General features: G+C 40.3%; 3 protein-coding genes across 3 annotated transcripts in view; 2 read left to right on the top strand and 1 right to left on the bottom strand.

The window, feature by feature from the left end:
- LOC137980511 (phosphorylated adapter RNA export protein-like) overlaps positions 1-730 on the top strand; it is a 3,213-nt gene extending 2,483 nt beyond the window's left edge. Inside the window, exon 4 of the mRNA XM_068827975.1 lies at positions 390-730. Within this exon, the coding sequence (XP_068684076.1) occupies positions 390-612 (223 nt within the window). The 3' untranslated portion in view covers positions 613-730. The remainder of the gene's footprint in view (positions 1-389) is intronic.
- A 3,394-nt stretch (positions 731-4,124) lies between these two features.
- Positions 4,125-9,157, top strand: LOC137980503 (uncharacterized). The gene is made up of 6 exons (XM_068827962.1): positions 4,125-4,250; positions 4,656-4,838; positions 6,715-6,846; positions 7,128-7,259; positions 7,402-8,416; positions 9,024-9,157. Coding segments are annotated over exons 1-6 (1,566 nt in total). The 5' UTR covers positions 4,125-4,147; the 3' UTR covers positions 9,025-9,157.
- A 2,078-nt stretch (positions 9,158-11,235) lies between these two features.
- LOC138005998 (TBC1 domain family member 9-like) overlaps positions 11,236-20,000 on the bottom strand; it is a 26,368-nt gene continuing 17,603 nt past the window's right edge. Inside the window, exons 21-26 of the mRNA XM_068852158.1 lie at positions 18,604-18,789; positions 17,929-18,039; positions 16,840-16,941; positions 15,077-15,253; positions 13,770-14,162; positions 11,236-13,624 (exon numbers count right to left, since the gene is read on the bottom strand). Of these exons, the coding sequence (XP_068708259.1) occupies positions 12,698-13,624; positions 13,770-14,162; positions 15,077-15,253; positions 16,840-16,941; positions 17,929-18,039; positions 18,604-18,789 (1,896 nt within the window). The 3' untranslated portion in view covers positions 11,236-12,697. The remainder of the gene's footprint in view (positions 13,625-13,769; positions 14,163-15,076; positions 15,254-16,839; positions 16,942-17,928; positions 18,040-18,603; positions 18,790-20,000) is intronic.

Below are 20,000 nucleotides of genomic sequence, written 5' to 3'. Positions count from 1 at the left end.
TTTGCTATCGACCATGCCATAGGACAAGAAACGTTGTGCCATTTTTGACTTTTTTCAGCCAGATGTAGATACTGGCAATTTATTCATCCCATCCATCATTTATTATGCACTCATCAGCGGCTATGCTTGGGGTATGACCTTGGGAAGATAGGCGGGCATGGCATGGGATGTGTTGATTTTTGTTGCCTGGGAGGGGGGGGGGATTGGATTGCTTTGCACTTTAGGAGCAGGACCTGGGAGAAAGAGCCTCAGGATTTGGAACACCAACTGCGCCTCCGCCATCTTGAAAATGAACGACTGTTGTTACCGCAAAAACTGGATATCAACTACGGTACCCGTTTTGATAATTGGTTGATTAATAAAGGCATCTGTTCCTTTTGTTTCCACAGACGCACAAGTGGAGGGGTGTTTCTCGTGCTTTTAAAACACAGATATGTCACCAAGGAACAAGAAAAATGGATTTTTTCACTTGAAAATGAGATCGCGAAAAAGAAAGCAAAAGAAGAACAGAAACGAATAAAAGAATTTAACATGAAAAATATCGCCGATTTGAGGTTGAAATTACAAGAAAGGGAAAATGAAGAAAGCAAGATATCAGCGGAATCAAACTAAAACAGTTTTAGCTTTGTGATTATTTCAGCTTTTATGTCCCGTTTTGTACATGGAGTAGCTATTAAAGCATAAACACTTAGAAGATATGGATGAGATCAATAAATTACAGTAAACCAAACGGAATTGCCTTTGTCTTGTTTTAATGGCATCTGTTCACCTTGCCCGCATAGTATCATTAATTAAGGAACAAAACAAAACATGTACTCAATTTAATTATTAAAAGCTTCTTGATTGCCATGGATCATCTAGGACTGTCCTTACTGATCCTAATATAAAGTCTTGCGTTACTAGCGGCCATGTTGATTTAACTAACTAAAACAAAATCTTGCGCCAACTAGTAATAGTTAACACAACAGCTGCCCCCTCTGTTAAGTACAGTTGTACGCTGAATTCAATGTGTCCAGGGCCCAGATAGAGGAATGGCCGTTTACAAACGAGCAGCTTTAGCATGAGGCAATTGATGTTGAAGCGTGGAGAGCAAATCTGCATAGTTTGGTGTCGTAGGAAATGTAAGGAGTAGACGGTTTGATCATGACGGACATGGAAGTGTACTGGTGTCCTAGCGAATTTGGCCCCCCTGGGGACTTAACCCCCTAACCCCCCCATTACGACTTATTTGACAGTTTATCGAGGCAGAGTTAGATTTTGGATTGTGGAAACTGACCGATACCATAAAGCATAAATCTTTGAGAAAAAGAGTTAGATCAGTTAATTTTTTTCCGAAAAGGTTAAAGCATTCGCGGCAGCATTTCGTAACGTACATGCGAATTTTAACTCCTTTCTGACAGAAGCGCTGTGGCCTTTTCTTAAAGCGTTGTTTCTTTCATGTATTTCGTTTTCTTCCATTTGATCGTTTGAATACGTGACGCTTTCACAAATTAAGTGCCACTTTTTGAAGTAACACAACTTGGTTGGAAAACGCACTGATAGAAGTTTACTTGACTACAAGGCTTCAGAAGATTTTTTCTTTCTTTATAACCAAACTTTTCCGGTTATGAATTCTCGTATTAATTTTCAATAAGGAGAAAAAGCAAAGTTTGACTTGAGTTTCAGTAAAAGTATTTTACAGACACTTTACCAAGGAATTTTATTACCTCATCAAAAGAACGCTTATTTTCAGGAGGGGTCTAAATCCGCGAAAGGGGGTCCATATCCACTATGACACTAGGTCGAAACAAGCTAAAGGAAACGCAAGGGCAATTTTTACAGCAATGTGGCCACATTTTTTTAAAAATGTAACATACTGCAAGGGATGAATTCGAAATTGTTAGTCTTCACTAACGTAACGATATAACCACTGAGGTTGCACGGTTTTCATGTCAATGCTTTATTCTTGGTTTGCACCCACGTGACACGGTGGCCATGTTGGATGGCAATACAATACAATTCTTTTCGCTGAATTTGCATAATAATGAGGTTTAGTTCCCAGCGGAAATGCAGGTTATTGCTCTTGCCATCCAACATGGCCACCATGACGTCACATGAAAACCAGCAATACAGGTGGCCTTGATCTGGATTATCTAATCGCAGATATAAAAAAAGTAAAAAGTCTCTGCTTACGAGCCAGAAGGCCCATCAGGCCGGCGCTTATCTCCGGTTTCCGTAGCATGGAGCGACTAGGAGTATTTCCACTCCCCCCTGGATGGGATGCCAGTCCATCGCAGGGTTACCCCCAGCATTAAATTCGCCGGTCCGTGAGAGTAAAGTGTCTTGCCCAAGAACACAACACAATGTGATGTTATATCTGCCGGACCACTCGCTCCGGCAGATATAGGATAACATGGAAATAGCCAGATTAATAGTAAGAAGCAGGAATTGTTTGTATCTGACCTAATGAAGGAACTTCAACGGTTTATTACTAACAATAAATACATCAAGTGAAAAATTTGTGTATAAAACTCTTCTTGTAACAAAATTAGAATTCGGAAATGTTGAGAGAGTGTACAATCTCCAAAAACCCATCACATGGTGTTACGATAATTCATTCGATTTCAAAGAACTAAAACTGACAGTCCGCTCAAGAACCCATTAAAATACTTCTTTTGTTTTTTTAATCCTAGGGGAATAGCCATTGAGGAGTCGCTTGCGGTTATTAAAATCGGAAATACAACAGGCGTGCTATTTTTATTTTTATTATTATTATTATTTAATGTATTGGCACGTTCTCTGTCCTCATTTAATCTTACCCGTGAAAACACGTATCATTTTTAAGTCGCTTAACGAAGTCTGCAAACAAAGCACTTTCACGAATGTTTAAGCAAGACAACGGCTGTCGTGAAAACACAGCCAACGCCAAAGAACTGTACGAAGACGCTAAACGCATGTGCGGGGGGCGTATTGCCTTTGTTTTTTTTACTCATTAAAGCTGTTTTTTTTCCTGAGGTTTTCACGGTCCTCGTCGACGCCGTCGTTGCTTCAGTGGGCGGCTACGAGGAAGACGTTGTCTAACAGGGACTTCAAGGACTTTAAGATCTACGACGCGGTGGTCGACGAGAACGCCACGAAACAACAATATCATTGGTTAAAAGAGGAAAAATAATCGTGCTGCACGTGCGCACGCATTTTAGCTCATATTCGTGCCGTTCTCTGCGCAACAACGACGTGAAATCACCAAATTTGAGGTTTTGACGACAACGTGAGCATTCAAATGTGAATCTTTCGTTCTCTATTTTTGCTCTGAAACCGCTCGTACCAATTTATTTTTAGGATACTTCGGCCACATTGTAAGACGCGAACGAGATGGCCAAACCGCGAGAAACTTACGATAGTGCAACGTTAGATTTTGAGGTGACGTTTTCGTCGACGTCGGCGTCGTAGATCTTAAACTCCCTTTTAAGAAAGGACGACGACGACGGCTACGAGAACACCACAAAACAATAGGTTTAATTAGCAAAAACAATGCTTCTGCACGCACTGCACGTGCGTTTTACATTTTGATATATTTCTTTGCCGTTCTCATCTTGACAACGACGTGAAATGATCAAATTTGAGGTTGTGTGGAGGACGACAGCACCTGACGATGACTTTTCAATTTTCTCTCTTAATATCCACATTGTTCTCACCAATTTTATTCTTGGAATGTGGACTCACACTTTCCAAGCCGAGTTTAATTTAGGGGGAAAATGAAAATTTATTTTCAAGTGCTGACGTCCCTCATAAAAACCTCAAATTTGGCTATTTCACTTTGTTGTTTTGCAGAAGACCTAAAACAAAGTGCAGAGCGTGTAAAGCTATTGTTTTTACCCACTAAATATGCACATTTGTGACGTTTTCGTCGCCGTTGTCGTTGCTTAAGTTCCCTTAAGTCGTTGTCAGGGCGAGGACAGCATAAAAAACACACGTGCTGAAAGTGCAGAGTTTTTGTTTTTGATCATTAGTTCTCGTAGAGGTGACGTCACGTGGATACGCACAATATCTCGTGCAATAATGACCAATAAACCGTGAGCTCGCACAAAATACTCCTTTATGACGTGTTAACCTAGTGATTTGAAACTTTTTGAACTCTTTTCATCAAATCAGATAAAGACTTAATGTCATGAAAACGGTGATTTTCCTTTTCTTTATTGTGGCGTCTGTACCACTGTTATGCGAGGAAAACTCTTTGGTCGGATTTAGACTATTTTACAAACATTCAAAAGGTAAATTTGATATTATCTGCTTCGAGTTATGTATCATCTTCCCAGTTAGTACATCACTTTGCGCCGGGCTATATAATCTTTAGCTTGTAAAGAAGTGATTATTAGAGCTTCTTTTGCAAACAGAATTTCCTGTAAACTTGAAAAATCCTAAACGATAAACAACTGTTAAAATTTTAGCTCCGAGATCGAAGCTATTTTCGGACAGCAATTTTATTTAACGGAAAGAGGTGAAGAGAAACAAAGAACAACAGAAAGGGCGAATAATCAAACAATTGATTGCTTTTAAATTTTCTTTGAAAATAATATTGTGCGTGTATGCGAGTTCGAGCGCGCCTTGACAATCTTAACTAAAACATTTTCTTAGAACTTGAAAGAATGACATCTTCATATAACTTCCTTTTATAGGTTCATTCTTCTTGATCGGAAAATCTCAGACATTTGATGTCATTACCGCTATCTTGTGTTTCACGCCCTGCGTATTGCAAACGATTCTAGCTTTCGACAAGTGGAAAAACAAAGTCATTCGTTTTTACAGAGAGTACAGAGGAAGATATGGACCCAACAGTTTCAGTATCATCAGAAGAAAAGGTAAATACTATTTTTTATATATTTTTGTCTACAATTTAATTTTGAAGGATTTTATTCCAAACGAAGCTTAAAACCTTAGCACAGTTTTTAACAGCGTGTCAAAAGTAATTTCACCTTTGCTTTGCGGGCTCAAATTAACTAGCCGTAGAGTTATCCTTTCAGAGTTACGATAGAGTTGGAGTCCAACTTCTTTTTGAAAACTTGCTGTTTTAAAATGGGTTCTCATACTTTAATGCTACATTACCCTTCAAAACTCTTGGAAGTTCACTTTAACTCCATGCTGTAACTATATAAAAATAATTCTGAGACTGAATAGCTGTCCCCACTGGAGGACATAAATTGCCTAAAATGTCTGGAACAACACTTTTACATGGTGTAAATAATCAGACAAAAATCCAAAAGGCATTGTGACTTACACGCATGCTTTATTCCTCGATTAGGGACCGTTCATTTTTTATGAGAAAGGGGGGGCTGGTGGGATTTGGGGGGGGGCCACAAAAAAAAATTGGCTTGAAAGGGGGGGCCAGCCGAAAAAAAATGAAGGAAAAGGAGGGGTTGGACGAAAAAATTAGATTAAAAATAGGATAAGAGATTTTACAAATTGAGGAAAAAATTGACCTCTTTTATTTATAACAAATATACTAAAACATTTCCAGGGTATTCAAGAAAACTTCTCAACAGCTTTTTATATATTTTATAATAACAGTGAACGTACCATAATAACAGTCTTGAATAGTAACAACTTTCTTTTAATTCATAAAAATGTTGTTGTCAAGCGCATATTAAACAAAGACCAATAATTTGAGTCCTGTAATTGGAACTGACCTCGTTACCAAGGCTTTTACTGAGAAATTTAATGGGAATGAATGAATACTCTCAGAACTGGACAAGCCGAAGTGGGAGGCAGGAATGAATCAGGTCAACTAAACAGCAGTGATGAAAGCAGTGAGGGAGAGGAAACTGATGATGACTACAAGAGTGATGCCCCTGACTCTGAAGACGACTCAAATGATGTCGTTCTTGCTTTTATCGCCTCAGATGAGGAATACGCAGACGAGCGGCCAGCTACAACACGCTCAGGACGAGCTGTAACAAGAAGAGCAGAAATTGACTTTTCATTCTTTTGATTGATTTGTTAAAAGCAGCTTTCTAGCTTTCAGGTTTCTTTCAATAAATTATGTGAAATGTAACAAAACGAAATTTTAATGCTGCAGTAACTTTTAAGACCATATGTATTTTTTATTCAAGGGGGGGGGCCTTCCAAAAAATTACTCTGATGAGGGGGGGGGGGGGGCAGGAGAAAAAAATCGGAAATTGGGGGGGGGGGGGTCATACAATTTTCAAATTACACTCCTCCAAATTCCACCAGCCTCCCCTACCCCATAAAAAATGAACGGTCCCTTAGCAAGGAGAATCTTTGTTACACTTTTAGGCTCCTTAGCACAAAGCTATCGTTTTTTTAATCAGTCAGCCACGACTGAAGTACTGAAAATTGAAAGTGCATTGCATAATGAGCTACGTCTGAAAATGTGAACGCGATATACTGGATAATCTCTGAGGAATGATTCTTTGATTCTTTGAAAAGTCATTTTCGTTGAGTTTGGATATTACGAATTTTCATGTTTCCTTACATCGAAGAGCCTATGATCTTTCAAGCCTTCAATGAAAATTATCTGTCATCTTTGATGCTGGAAACAACCACTTGTGAAGACAGGAACTAAGTTATTTGCGAAAACATAATTTATTAACCGTCTAATAAATGTAGCTTCGCCTATAAAACGCCAAAAATCGTAAAATAGACCAGTGATTTGTTAATCCAGTGAGAGATTTGTTCGTTCTGTTTGTAACTTACAAGCAGTTTGCTTCGTTCTCTTAGAATCAAACATCCAGGGAATAATGTTGAGGAGAAGAAACAACGATATTCCAGTAACTGCAGCGAGAGGGACTTTATTCAGGCTAAAGGGCTCAACCCTTGAGATGTTAATTTGGTTTATTCTACACGAACAAGGTGATTTAAAGAGTGCGTCAGTTTTAAATGCTTGATTGAATCATGAACGGTTGTGAAAATAGGGTTTGCGGTATAATGCAACGCCCTTCCCTCATCTATGAAAACTTTTAAACCTTTTGAACTATTTGATCAACATCTCATTTAAATTACAAAGGGCGCGTGACATTAGCATGAACTTGCCTAGCTTGCTGATTGGTTTATTTGATTGCTGGCGTCTGTTTTTATTGGTCCAGACATTTGATTGGAAGTCACTGTAATCGTTCGCATCTTTTTGCTTTCAGTTCGCGTGAATCTGCGCCTGCTTCGGTTGTTTCCAATAAATCACGCTAGGCCTGTGTACACAGTTGAAGAGATCTTACAAGGAAACAGAGAGGAGTTAAGAACATTACAGAGGTTCATTTTTAAGCATTATGGTAAGGATAAACGGCACTCAAAGCAGATTCAGATTCAGTTAATGCTGTTCTAGAAAGCGTTTTAATTGAGAACTCGTTTTATTTTACTAAATTTTCGGTTACGGTTAGCTAATAAATTTCGCTTCTTGAACACTCTTTTCAGGTTCTGGACAGGATGTCAAGAGAAGACGTCCTCCCAGACTTCCCAAGGAAGCGGAAAGGAAAGCATTGAGCAGTCACAACGGGAAGGGAATAAAGATTACTGTTCAGGCAATAGCTAATAATAACGAGGCGACTGCTAGCTCTAAAATTGGATCGAAGCACGGCGAGCTCGCGAGCAAGACCAGTGTTGCGGCTGAGTTAAGCAGAGGCGAGGCAAATGGGAACGAACTTGCTGCGTTATGTGCTACTGGGGACGACTGTGAAAGTCCATATGAGCCGGCAAATGCAGTGCGGAAAGCCCTCACAATCGTCTTCTCTAGAGTTGAAAGCCGAGTCAGAGCTGCAGCCGGAAATAGTTGCGATAAAAGAGCTCTGCGACAGAATGGTGGAAAGAATGACGAGAAAAGCGTGGATCAAATGAAGCAAATGATTACATTAATGTTTGATCCACCAAACGTTACAAGAGGAAGATTTGACGGCGATGAGAGCTTTGTGGATCGAAAATTTAAAAAGTGCGCTGAAAGGATGGCGGAAACGCAGTGTTTAGTTGATGACGATGTCGTGCAAGAGAAATTTGTAGAGGAAAGACTGTTGCATTCGAAAGATGAGAGCGACGACGCGAGCGATACTCTTAAAGCATATTACGGGATGGCGGGTAGCTTCACAAAAGCTACATGCGCGGAGTCTTTTCAACAAATGAAAAGAAAAGAAAACTTCGCTTATGACATCACTCCCGAGGAATGGAAGTCACTGGAACAGATTTTCAGAAATGAAAGCAGTGGTAAGAGTTGCTCTTACTGCTTTGAAATTGAATTCATTCAAGACTCAAGACACAGGATACATGATCCGGCAAAGATACTTGACCCGCTCTGTTCTTCTTACCAGCACAAGGTAGAGCTCATGTTCACAAATTTGAAAAACAGAGCTAAATGCTTCAGTGGATGGAATTTTTCAACGATCACGTTTGGAAGCGGCGCGGCAGCGTTGGTCATATTTATTGTATGCAGATGCATTTGGTAAGTTTAAGAGTATCCACTATGAATCACAAGACAAGACTGTGACCTCAGAGTTGTAACTGTCATTAGTCCAACAGTATACCGCTTAATCTGGCGCGTTTACAGAATGAACCTTACTAACATTTAGCATGCATAGCACTGAAGCGTTCCCGTACCAGAGGAGAGCTCCCGAGCTATTTTTTACACATTCCAGCGAAAATTTAATTTGGAGCCGGAGGAGTGGGGAAAGGGGAAGGAGGAGATTCCTCATCCAAATTTAGCTTCCGTTCCAACTTTCACGTGTCCAGAATGCTGAAAGGATCTTTTCGGAGCTCTTCACTGGTATGGCAACGCTTAAGCAGCTTGTGCTTCTCTTTTTGTTCTCGTTTGCCAGTGTTCTGATTTCTTCTATGTAGCTTTTAATTGTTTCTTTGGTCATGCATTGTTATTCTCGGTGATATAGGCTCAATTGCTTCGCGCCAAATTTTCACCCAATCAGAAACAAACCAACTGTAGCTTGCTCATACGCAATTTCCCGCGCTTGTATCTGCTTTGTGCATCTACTGGCCAAAGTAATGAGTTTTGTTGAGTTTTGTTTTACTTAATTTTAAAACATTTTCTTTTTCAGACGTTGATCTACTCTTCGGGACTCGCTTTTTATCGACTTGAAGATACTTTTTCCAGCCGAAATAACCCTAACCTAAGCCGAATCTTTTGCTTGAAAAAGGCGAGCTTTAAAAAATATTCTCTTACGTTTTCCTGAAGTACGAAAATTAAACTATCAAGAAATGCCTTGGGTTTCTTGCTTGGTTTTTTGTTTTGTTTACTTGTGAGGAAAAAACCCAAGCAAAATTGTCGGTAATTTAGAGTTTAGCCTTCATAGCAGGCGTTGTCGGGGGAGGGGAAGGGAAGGAAAAAACTAAGAGGTTGCAGGGGAGAGTTCCCCTGCCTCTCCCCAGCTCCCTCTCTGGTTTTTTCTTCCCTTTCCCTCCCCTGACAACTCCTACTACGCAGGCTAACAGTGTTTATTGAGTTGTTGACCTCGAATATTGCGTTTCTAGCTTTCTGATTAGTTCACTCAATTTTGGTTATCAGCTCATCTACGCACCGTATGACCTAATATGGAAACTGATTGTGTCAAGTGTTGCTACGCTGAAAACTTTGTGCGGGAAGCGAAATTTTAATTTCCAAGTGTCCAAGTGTTCAGAATTGAATTAAAATTTAATAAACAATTATTCCATTCGCGCTTGTTGGATATGAGACTGATTTTAGGGCTACGCGCCACGTTGGCTATTTAACATCTCATAACCAACTCGCGCTCATGGAACAATTAACAATTATTCCATGAGCGCGCGTTGGATATGAGATGGTAAATAGCCAACGAGGCGCGTAGCGCCGAGTTGGCTATAACCACTCTCATATCCAACAAGCGCGAATGGAATAATTGTTTTATTAAATTCCTTAAACTCCAAAAGTTTGGAAGTACGAAATACGAGCGAATCAAAAAAGAGAGAAAATCCTAGCGAAATCGAAAAAAGTTGATGAAGATGCGATGTTGTGTAATACCTCGTGGTCAGACAGACGCAGGCTCATCACAAAAACATTTCTTACCTTTTCGCGTATCTCTAAGCTTCGAAAGTGATCTAAACTTTCCACAAAAACGTTTTTCTTTTGCTTTATACCGAAAGAAATTTCGCTTTCTGGCGTAAGCGTTGTTAGTTTAGCAACGCTAAGCGCAATCATTTACCATATAAGGTCAAACTAAGGTATATGAGCTGATAACCGAGATTGAGTGAACCAATCAGAGCACGAGAATTGCATTATCCGAGGTTGAGAATTTAATAATTAACATTATCATATGGCCCGTACGGCCCCGCGCGCGCTTTCACTGCAAAACTATTGGGAAAATCCCCGTATGAGGGCCGTACTTTGGAAAGCCGATCTTTTAACATGTTTTCAAGTTAACAAAAAGAAAAATAACTGTGACGTTTGACGAATTAAATGCTCTCCGTTCTTGAGTTACAAAGGGAATTGTGACACCCGAAAATAGCCCGTAAAGTTTCGGGACTTTCGAGAAACGCCCCCAGAGCCGGAAAAAGCCGTACGGCCCTACTTGGAACTCGTACAGCCCGGTGGATTTCCTCGCTTTTAAACATCGAAGTTATTTACAGCCGGAAAGCAAATGCAAACAATATATTACATAAATTTTCTATTCAAATCTTTTGTTACCAACCCTAACCCTAACATTGAAGTGAGGGTAAAAACAAGGTATAGGAGCATTATCTCTTAAGGTAATGCTCAACCACCGCAAAGTCGTTTCTGTTGCTAGATTTATGCCACCTCAATTTTCCTGGGTTCAAGACAAACGTCCTAATTGTGTCGTAAATAAGCGCGCGAAAGGAGGTAAGAATACCGAAAAAAAGGGCTTTTTTGCGATTCACAAGGTATTTCGTAAATCACCGCTTGCTGATTCGAACATTGTTCCCTTGTCTTTAAAGTTGAGCACGACCCTTTGGAGAGCACTAAGTGTGGCCAGCGATAAGGTCGGTTTTCCTTGACACAGACAGTTCACGACACTTGAAATCCATAACCGTGATTTAGCCGAGAAGTGATTCACCAGTTTCCTTAACAACAAGCAGCGTGCCAAACAACTGTCGTCAAAACTGCATAAGCTAATCGAAACATAGTCAACTCTCCCGTCGCTTTTACTCAAAGGCCTCGGCACTGAGCATGAACCGTAAAAAGGGTTTCTTAGTCTTTCCACTCAAGTTTTCCCCAGAAGTAACGGCGTAAGCAGCGAGTTAAGGTTAAATAGTGAATGTTAACTCTGCACAACCACATTATATTGACACATACCCTTTTTATTTCCAGTAACAGATCAATTTGAATTATATATACTTTACATGAACCATTCTACTATCTACAAAGAAATAAACTAACTTCAAAGATAAAACTTTTTTTCTTGCAATTCACATATCCGCTGATCCAGGACAAAAAGCGCTTCCTTTATATTAACAAGACAGTTAAAGACGTTACTAACTTCACTTTATTTCAATTTTTTTCTCACTTTTTAGCAAAAAATTCCTTCGTTTTAAAATAGAAATTTGAAAGTTAAGGGTCTCTTTTTAATAAAGTACACCCTGTTGCTAACCAGATTTGTTAAATTTTGTCCGTTAATTAGTTAGAGTTAGCCGTCACGCGTTTGAGAAATCGATAACACATAAAAATGATGTATTGAACCAGTTGTAATGACTGGACAACCCAGGTTATCAAGACCTCTAACAGTGGCACGAACATAACCACCATTAGTTATATCATTATGATTTTCTTTGTTCACATAAACAACCTTGAAGAGTTTCTGTTTCGAAAGCCACTGTCTAAGAATTTCTTTTGATATTCAAGTTTGCCACCAACTGTAACAAAAGAACGCTTGGTCTTGACTGTCAATCAACTCCTGGTTGACACATAAGGGAGCTTACACAAGGACGAAGACGACGCCAACGAGAACGTCGTCTAAGAATATTACTTCACGTTATAATTGTAAGAATTTCGTTATTACGCCAAGTCGTTCCGAATGGAAAGTGTGTACCAACATTCCAGTTATAAAATTGGCATGAACGCTGTGGTTATTTGGGAAGAAAATTAACTGTTTCGTCAGGTTCTCACGTCCTCGTCACATCCTCAAATTATGTCAATTCACGTCGTTGTCAGGTCGAGGACGGCAAAGAAATGTACCAAAATGTAAAACGCACGTGCAGGGCGTGCAGAGCCTCTGTTTTTGTTCATTAAGCCCATTGTGTTGTGGCGTTCTCGTGGCCGACGTCGTCGTCCTTGCGTAAACGTGATGAGATTAGGGAGTTTAAGATCTACGACGACGACGTTGACGAAAACGTCACCTCAAAATATACGCCTCGTGGGCGTCGAACAGTGTCGACGATGTATGCTTTGAATAAATTGGTACGAGCTGCTTCAGAGTAAAGGTTCACTTTGTACGCTCAAGTTGTCGTTCAAACCCTAAATTTGGTGATTTCACGTTGTTGTCGCATTAGGGATTTGCGAATACCCTCACTACAGGGCACGAGTAACAAAAGGAAAGCTAGTTAATTTCTCTTCAAGTTTTCCCTGTAAAGATTTACCAGTATGGGTACCGATATAATAAGGCGTATTTTTTGGGTGTCAATTTTTGGAGTTTGGTCGTTACCATGGCAACATCACATCTAATGACAGGAATAACCAAATTTAAGGTTGCGTGGATGACACGACGACGATAAAGTTGATGATGATTATGATGCACTTTTCTCTTCACGATTTCTGGGATGATACCTTTTCTGCAGAAAGTAAACTTGTCCTGGAAGCATTTCGAAAGCTTCCAAGTCCCTCTGTTTTCATTTGCTTAAGACGTTGACTAACGTCAATTGTTTCCTCAAAATAATGAACAAGATACGGTTCCGTCAGCATGGAGGCCAAAAATTGTTCAAAACAAATTGACCACTCAAGGTCCAGAGCGCCCGACGGTGGCCTTTCAATTGGTTGGTCCATATGCAATATTCCGGATGCAAATTCGTTAGATGACTGGGCAAAGTGTTCTGTCCCTGCAGAGGGGCTGTCACTTGATTGGTTCGTCAGATCGTCAATGAGTTGGTCATCTTGTTTTGGGATACGTAATGGTAAATGGAAGTCTTCTCGATTGGATGTTCTATTTTCAAAAAAAGATGACACTCCTGATTGGCCGAAGAAGGATGACTGATCGCTAAGGTTTAGTTTGTTGTAAACTTCATGTAAAGTATCGTGTGTTGTGTTCGTCTCAGAAGGGACTTTCTCGGGTGTACTAAATTCTCCATCACTCTCTACAAGAATGAAATCTTCTCCATTTGAGCTCCTGACTGGACTACTGAGAGAGGATTCGCTGCTCTTTGCTGCATCAATGAGTGCCTCTTTCACTAAGGAAGACGATCCAAGCTGTGTCGAGACTGTTACTCCACTTGCCCCAGCTAAAAGATCCGCAGCGTCTGATGTGGATGATTCCAATTCTGCTGCATGAAGTGGATCCATGATTCCTTTGGTTTGTTGGTCATCGGTTTTCTCAACATTGGTGTCCATCTCTTTAGCGAATTCACCCAGTTTTAGTAGCATGTTTCCGACTGATGCAATGGATTGGTACATTTCCTGCTCATTTGGTAGCTCACGAAAAAGCGAGTATAACGTTTTCCACAACATAATGAAATGTTCCTGAAAAAGAAAGCAGCAAACTTCAACAGACAAAATGACCGATACCTTCCTTCTTTACAACTTCGAAATTTGGAGCTCTAAATTTTGCTGTTCTTAGAATCCCTGGAAAGAAAATAAACTTCTACGTTTCGAGCTTCAGTTTTACCTGACTCATCGATGGAATTTCCGTGACTCTCTTCTCGCTGCCTTCAGTGTTTTCGTTGATCGTTCTTTCGTGTAGTTCACGCGCCCGCGGTGAAACACTGATCGGTACCTCCTCTGTTACGTACACATCATGTGACCGTGACTGGTCACGTGACTGTGGTCCTTCACACGACTGTGACGTCAACTCCTCAGTGCAGCCATTCTCGTTCAGCTCTGCACAGCTGTCAACTGATTCAGTATCACTGATATCTGAAGGTTCGTCGTAAATTGCCGGAGGAACGTGCATTCTGTACATGAATAGCATACGATCTTGCGTTTCTCCTTTGCAGATGATACCGAGGCCTTGAGCGAACTCTCGAAAGCTAATCAGACCATCTCCATCCTCATCGATCACCTGCAGTAAAGTACAGTTCGATTACTCTCGTATAGTTAAGGCGATTAAATTGGAGATGAAGGTCGGAGACAGTAGCTCAATAGAGCGTCTGCTATCCTTAAATATCAAGTCAGCCACCTCAGCGCGCGTGCGTGCATGTTGTAATAAGATATTTAACAAATAAGATTCCAAGTTGCCGTTAGGTAATAGGTCACAGATCACGTCAAAATTTGGTACGAACAAAAGTGGCATATGACGATTGCCGAGTATGTCAGTGATGGTCTTACCATGTTTTGAAGTCTTCTGTGATCTGAACAGACGCACGGCAACATGGAATCTATATGATGACGTCAGCTATTCGTCTGTCCTCAAATAGATCATAGGCGAGAACCAATCAAAATGCGTGCATTATTGACCTTGATGAATGAGACTTTGACCTTATTACTGGTACATAAAATAGAGAAATATAAACAGGAAGCTTTAGGACGCCACGTTTTTAAACCACGGACAAAAACTGGAGGTGAACATTTCGCGGCCGGGACATTAGCCCATTCGGCTTCGCCTCATGGGCTATTGCCCCGTAGCCTTTGCGGGCGAAGGGTCTAATTGTTAAAAAGACATTTGGCCGAATGAACGTGGTAGTGTCAAGATAAGTTTAAAAGGAAAATAGCTCGCTTCCGGTTACCGTCGATCCGTGGCTCAAAAATGTCGCTTGCTTTTAAGTTCCCTTTAAAAAATGCAGAAGATGCCTTTAAGCAATGACAAACTTGTAACCGAAACGAGCTATTTGTTGTTGCGCTCGAAAATTCGTGTCTTACAATTTTTCTTAACACAGCAGACTATATTATCAGTGCAAACGTTTCGCAACCATTGTATCTTGGTAGCTGCCGCTGCAAAGGTCACCCGGGGGCTCATTATCCACCAACGCCACTGACCTTGAATGCCCTTTGGGCCAAGATCTGTCCACTCTCCCCAGTCCCCCAGTTGGTCAAGCACTCAAAAAGAGGTTTGAATCTCTCGCAATCAATACATTGCTGTTGCACCAGAGGAAAACTGGGTGGTGTATCCTTGGACTCTGGGTCGCCATGATTTCGCGTCAGGAGATGCCCTGCCTGGCGAAGGAAGAAAAACTCATCTTCAGCCATTTCGTGCAGTCGCAAAATTCGAAGAGATAAAATATCCTCTTGAAATTCAGTGACGGCTTTTTTCAACTAGTTTCAAACGTTTGCTTCACATACATCAAGTGTGAAGGTCACAGTACAAGGATTAAAACCAAAGGACCGTAGGAGCGTTCGAAGCTGGAAGTCAACTCGAACTTTGATACCCCTGTTTTACCCTACAACAAGCTGAGTGGCTTTGACCATTCTAGACCTTTCTCGGAACAATCCAAGCGACAGCGTTCGCAGGGTAAGTCTTTGGTGAGCGACTAAGGTCGTGTTCCTTTAGGGGTCAAATGTTCTCGGTTGGTTACATTGTTTGACCTCTTTCGTGTTCTATTGAGTGAAAACCGTTGATCAACATTTTCAATCAGCTTCAAACTTTGTTGAAGTAAATGCAAAGGACTTTAGCATCCGCTTTTGGTATTCAAGAGCTTTTTAAACACTTTAAAATGGTTTTAAACAAAAACGGTTGGAAAAGCCATCTACTTGAAAAGTACCCCGGCGTCAATTTTAACTGGTTGCGGATGTAATGAATATTTCTAATAGAATCAACCTCAAAATAAATAAGTCGGCACAGCAAGGATGCTCTAATACGGTGGGGAGTTCTATTCCGGATCCCAAACTGGTCAGAGGTTTTCTCTTTTATGGTGTGGACCTTTTTCCATACTTGGGTCACCGTTAAGATGGATTTCCTATAGACCCATTTCAGTAATTCCCAATCTGGGGGACAAAACAAGGGTTTTTCTGTCCCCTGAGAGGAACAAACCTTTAAAATGCAAAACAATCTTATTGTTTTGTCCTCCAGATTGGGAATTAACTGAAAGGAGTCTATTATTTCATAGTATTATAAATAACTCTTAATACACTATTTTTAGCGTCTTACACAACTTACATTGACATACAATCGTCTCAACAAAATTGATTACAAATTTTCAACTTTAAAAATCAATCACGCCTGCATGGTCTTCTTTTAAAGTAATCAGGTAAGTAGACAAAAGAGCGAAATGATCCTCGCGTTTGCGAAGAAAGCAATTGTCTCTCACAGACAATTGAAAAATTCAGGCGGGTTCAACGCGATTCGAACCCACAACCTCTGCGATGCCAGTGCAATGTTCTACCAACTGAGATATGAAGCCTCGCAGTTTCTCATTTATTTCATTAATCATGTAAGTACTTTGCAATATTTTCTGCAACTATGCATTGAGGATGACATCCCTTCCACTGCATTTTCTCGTAAAGTAAGAACTTAATAACGACTTCTCTTTTTTTTCCCTAACTTTTAGGATGGGCAAGAAATTAAAATGTGTTTCTCTACTGTACCTAACTTAAGCAAAATGGGCAGATTATTTTTTTCCGGTTTTCCACAAGAGCCCGTCACTGTTGTTATTAAAATTTGAAGAGTGATACTCCCCTCTTCAGAGGGAAAGTATTTGGTTGGTACACATTTAAACACGCGGTAACGAACGAGAAAGGCATGTAACGGGAATATTAATTTGTTACAAAATGACAACAACTGTATTCCTTGTCACCCGAATTACCTTAAATACAGCATACAACTGTTCGAGCTCTTTTTGTCCAAATAAGCTTGTCTCCACGGCAATAGAGCGTACGGCATTTCTTCGCATGCTGTCCTCAAGACCCTTGGAAATTTAAGCAGTAAAAGTTTTTTTTCAGTGCTGTCAATAAGGGAATCTTTGCTGATGTCATTGTTGACACTTTGTTTCGTTAACATACGAGTTTGCTCACAGAAAGCATCATACTATTTACAAATTGACCTCAAGAGGTAAAAGAACTTGTTAAACTCAGTTTAATTTCCAATTTCAAGCCTCTTGGCTTTGATAACCAGCGAGTTAAAGCGACTTTTAATCGAGTGTCGTACAACCAAAACCAAAGTAATTACTTTGGCCACTCAAAAAGGACGGAGACAATCCAGTAAACCAATGAAAACTCGAAGTAATTACACGTAGCCGACACAAAGCGCGGGAAAATGTGTACGCGCAAGCCACGATTAGTTTTGGTTTCATCTCCGCTTGGTTGAAAAATGGCGCGAGAAATTTGAACCAATCACTGAGTGAAGTAATGCAAAACCAAAGCAATTCACTAATTACTTTCGACACTCAATTGATAGCCGCTCTATTAGCCATCAAAAACTGATAAATTCTTGGGTGGCAAGGGCCCTAATCATCGCATGCATTCTTGTAAAATTTCGAATCTGGTTTATATTTTCAGAATACGAAATTTTAGTTTCTAAAGAAACTGTGGTACTGCGTCGGTGGGAGACGACGAAGGGCTAACGCTCGAAACGTCAGCTTTCCAAATCTTTCACGATGGTTATTCGACCTTTATCAACTCGTTTGATAAAATCAATTTATATTTTCAGAGGTCGCCCACGATGCAATGCACTTTCCATATTCAGTACTTTATTCTCGGTTGACTCATTAGAAAACGACAGTGTTGTGCTAATGAGGCAAAAAATGTGTACGGTGTGAGGAAACTACAAGCCACATGAGGCCGCGCCTCCACAACAACTGACTTAATTATGAAGGCTGCTTTGCCTTACCAACCTCGTTCCCAGGGTCTCCATTCTTATCGACAAAGAGACCCTGGAGACGAGGTTGTTGCATTACCTGTATAACTTTTAATCTTTGCGCGTTTCTCACGGAGTCGATAGTCTCGGCTGTGATGAAGCCAAATTTCTGGTAAGATTCTAGGATAAGGTTCGCTACATCCACTGTGCTCTAACATGAGATGAAAAAAACAAAAAAAGAAAACTTTACATTTCACCTTGTGCTAACTTAAAGAATTTAATTGGCCACCCACGTAATGAAAACCCGTCTTTGCAGAAACACATGAATTAAGACCGATATTTCTCAGCGGTATACATAATGAACATATCTAGTTTCATATTCAGCTTTACTTGCTTAGTACTTCAGGAAATCCCTTTCAACTGAAATCCTTCATCATACTGCCAAATTTTACATGGCGATTATTCTAATTTTCTTATTTGGCCGAAATTTAGGTCACAAACAACTGGAAGAAAAAAAATTTGACGCAACATTTTTACGTGGCACATAAAAATTGCCTCGTGTGAAATTATTTTGTGAGAATACCTCGTCACAAATGTGACCAATATTCAGGGTTCGTCACTAGGATTTTAATCCTCAGTTTGTTTTCTCTTGTCTCAAGTCAAATGTTTGCTATCCCATCCATACACACCATCAAATTTATTTCCCACACAAAAATAGCAACAAGAATTGGCTCATGTGAACGAAGCTGTAAATCTCCATCCATCTTTTTCCTACCCCAGTGGAAGGAACTCCACTATTCCTGCTTGATCCTCCTTGATTAGCAGCCACCATTGTAGAGTCCCTGTTAGTTACGTGCTCAAGGTAATTTCCCAGAACAGTCATTGCTTCACCATCATCTCGAACAGCTAATAGCTTGTTTCTGTTGGTATCCAGCGTAGCAAGACCAATCTGGAAGAGCACCTGAAAGTGTAACCCGGAATAGCTGATTTAAAACAGCTTCCCATGATTCGCACATCTGGTTTTGGTATTCGGCAACATGTGTTTTACGTAAAACACCTTTAACTAGCACCCGACTGAAAACCTGGGTTAAGGAAGGAATTGGGGGGGGGGGAGGTTGGTTCAATAAGGCAAATAAAATGGATCGAAATAAATCTATCAATTGACTTCCCCTCGCCGATGCCTTCTTCTTGATCACTCATTCAAAGGAAATCGTATGCTAGGAGTTCGGCAATTCGACAAAAGGGAGCTTTAGCAACGACGACGGGAAGGGCAACGAGAACGTCATCTCAAAATATAAATTCGTGTTATTGTAATCACTTCCAACTATTCCAAGCTTTTTAACATGACAATGGTGCGGCAGTCCCTCAAGAATGAAACCGATATGAGTCACCGGTTAATTTAGCAGAGAAAATAAAAACTTATCTCCAGGTGCTGACGTCCTCCATAAAACCCCAAATTTGGTCATTTCACGTTATTGTTTTGCTGACGACGGCAAAGAAATAGACAAAAATTACGACGGCCCAGGAGGGTTACAGTCCAGTTTTAATTTTCACAGTCCAGTTTTAATTTTGTGAGTCGTCACCAGTTCTCTCACAGGTCACAGATTACAGGTCATTGTTTTACCAACACAAAAAGTATCCTAAACATTCAGCCTAATTACGCCTAAACAAAAGCTGTTAGGCCTATAAACAAAAAGCTTTTAGGCCTAAGGTTAGTTTTTATGTGTTTAGGGATACTTTCTGTATTGGTAAAACAATGACCTGTGATTAAAGCTGAACTGGGAAAAATTAAAAGTGGGCTGTGACCCTCCTGGGCCAACGTAAAAAGCTATTGCTTTTGCTCCCTAAATATGCAAATTTGTGACGTTCTCGTTGCCGTCGCCGTTGTCGTTGCTAAAGCTCCCTAATATGGTTCTCGAGTCTTCCATCCACGGAAAACCCCCACCAACATGAGATGATCACGCAACATACCAATGCTCGGAGAAACACACACACAAAAAATACAAACTGGTGGTTTAACATGAATTGTAACATTCGTAAGTTTTTTTTATATCGTTTTCCCACTCACATTCTAAGATCGGCTAAACATATTACTAGCCAACCTTTATCCTTGATCATAAACAAATCACTCGAAAACGGCGTATATCCTTCCAAACTAGAGCTTGCCAAAGT

Source organism: Montipora foliosa, chromosome 1 (genome assembly GCF_036669935.1).
Source record: "Montipora foliosa isolate CH-2021 chromosome 1, ASM3666993v2, whole genome shotgun sequence".
In the NCBI taxonomy this organism is placed as follows: Eukaryota; Metazoa; Cnidaria; class Anthozoa; order Scleractinia; family Acroporidae; genus Montipora; species Montipora foliosa.
This window is presented reverse-complemented; position numbering and strand designations above follow the sequence as displayed.

Excerpts from the sequence above, each read along its gene's own strand:
- LOC137980503 (XM_068827962.1), top strand. The coding sequence starts at position 4,148 with ATGAAAACGGTGATTTTCCTTTTCTTTATTGTGGCGTCTGTACCACTG. Across the intron at positions 6,847-7,127 it reads GTTTATTCTACACGAACAAG|TTCGCGTGAATCTGCGCCTG; the intron begins GTGATTTAAAGA and ends TTTTGCTTTCAG. Across the intron at positions 7,260-7,401 it reads GTTCATTTTTAAGCATTATG|GTTCTGGACAGGATGTCAAG; the intron begins GTAAGGATAAAC and ends CACTCTTTTCAG.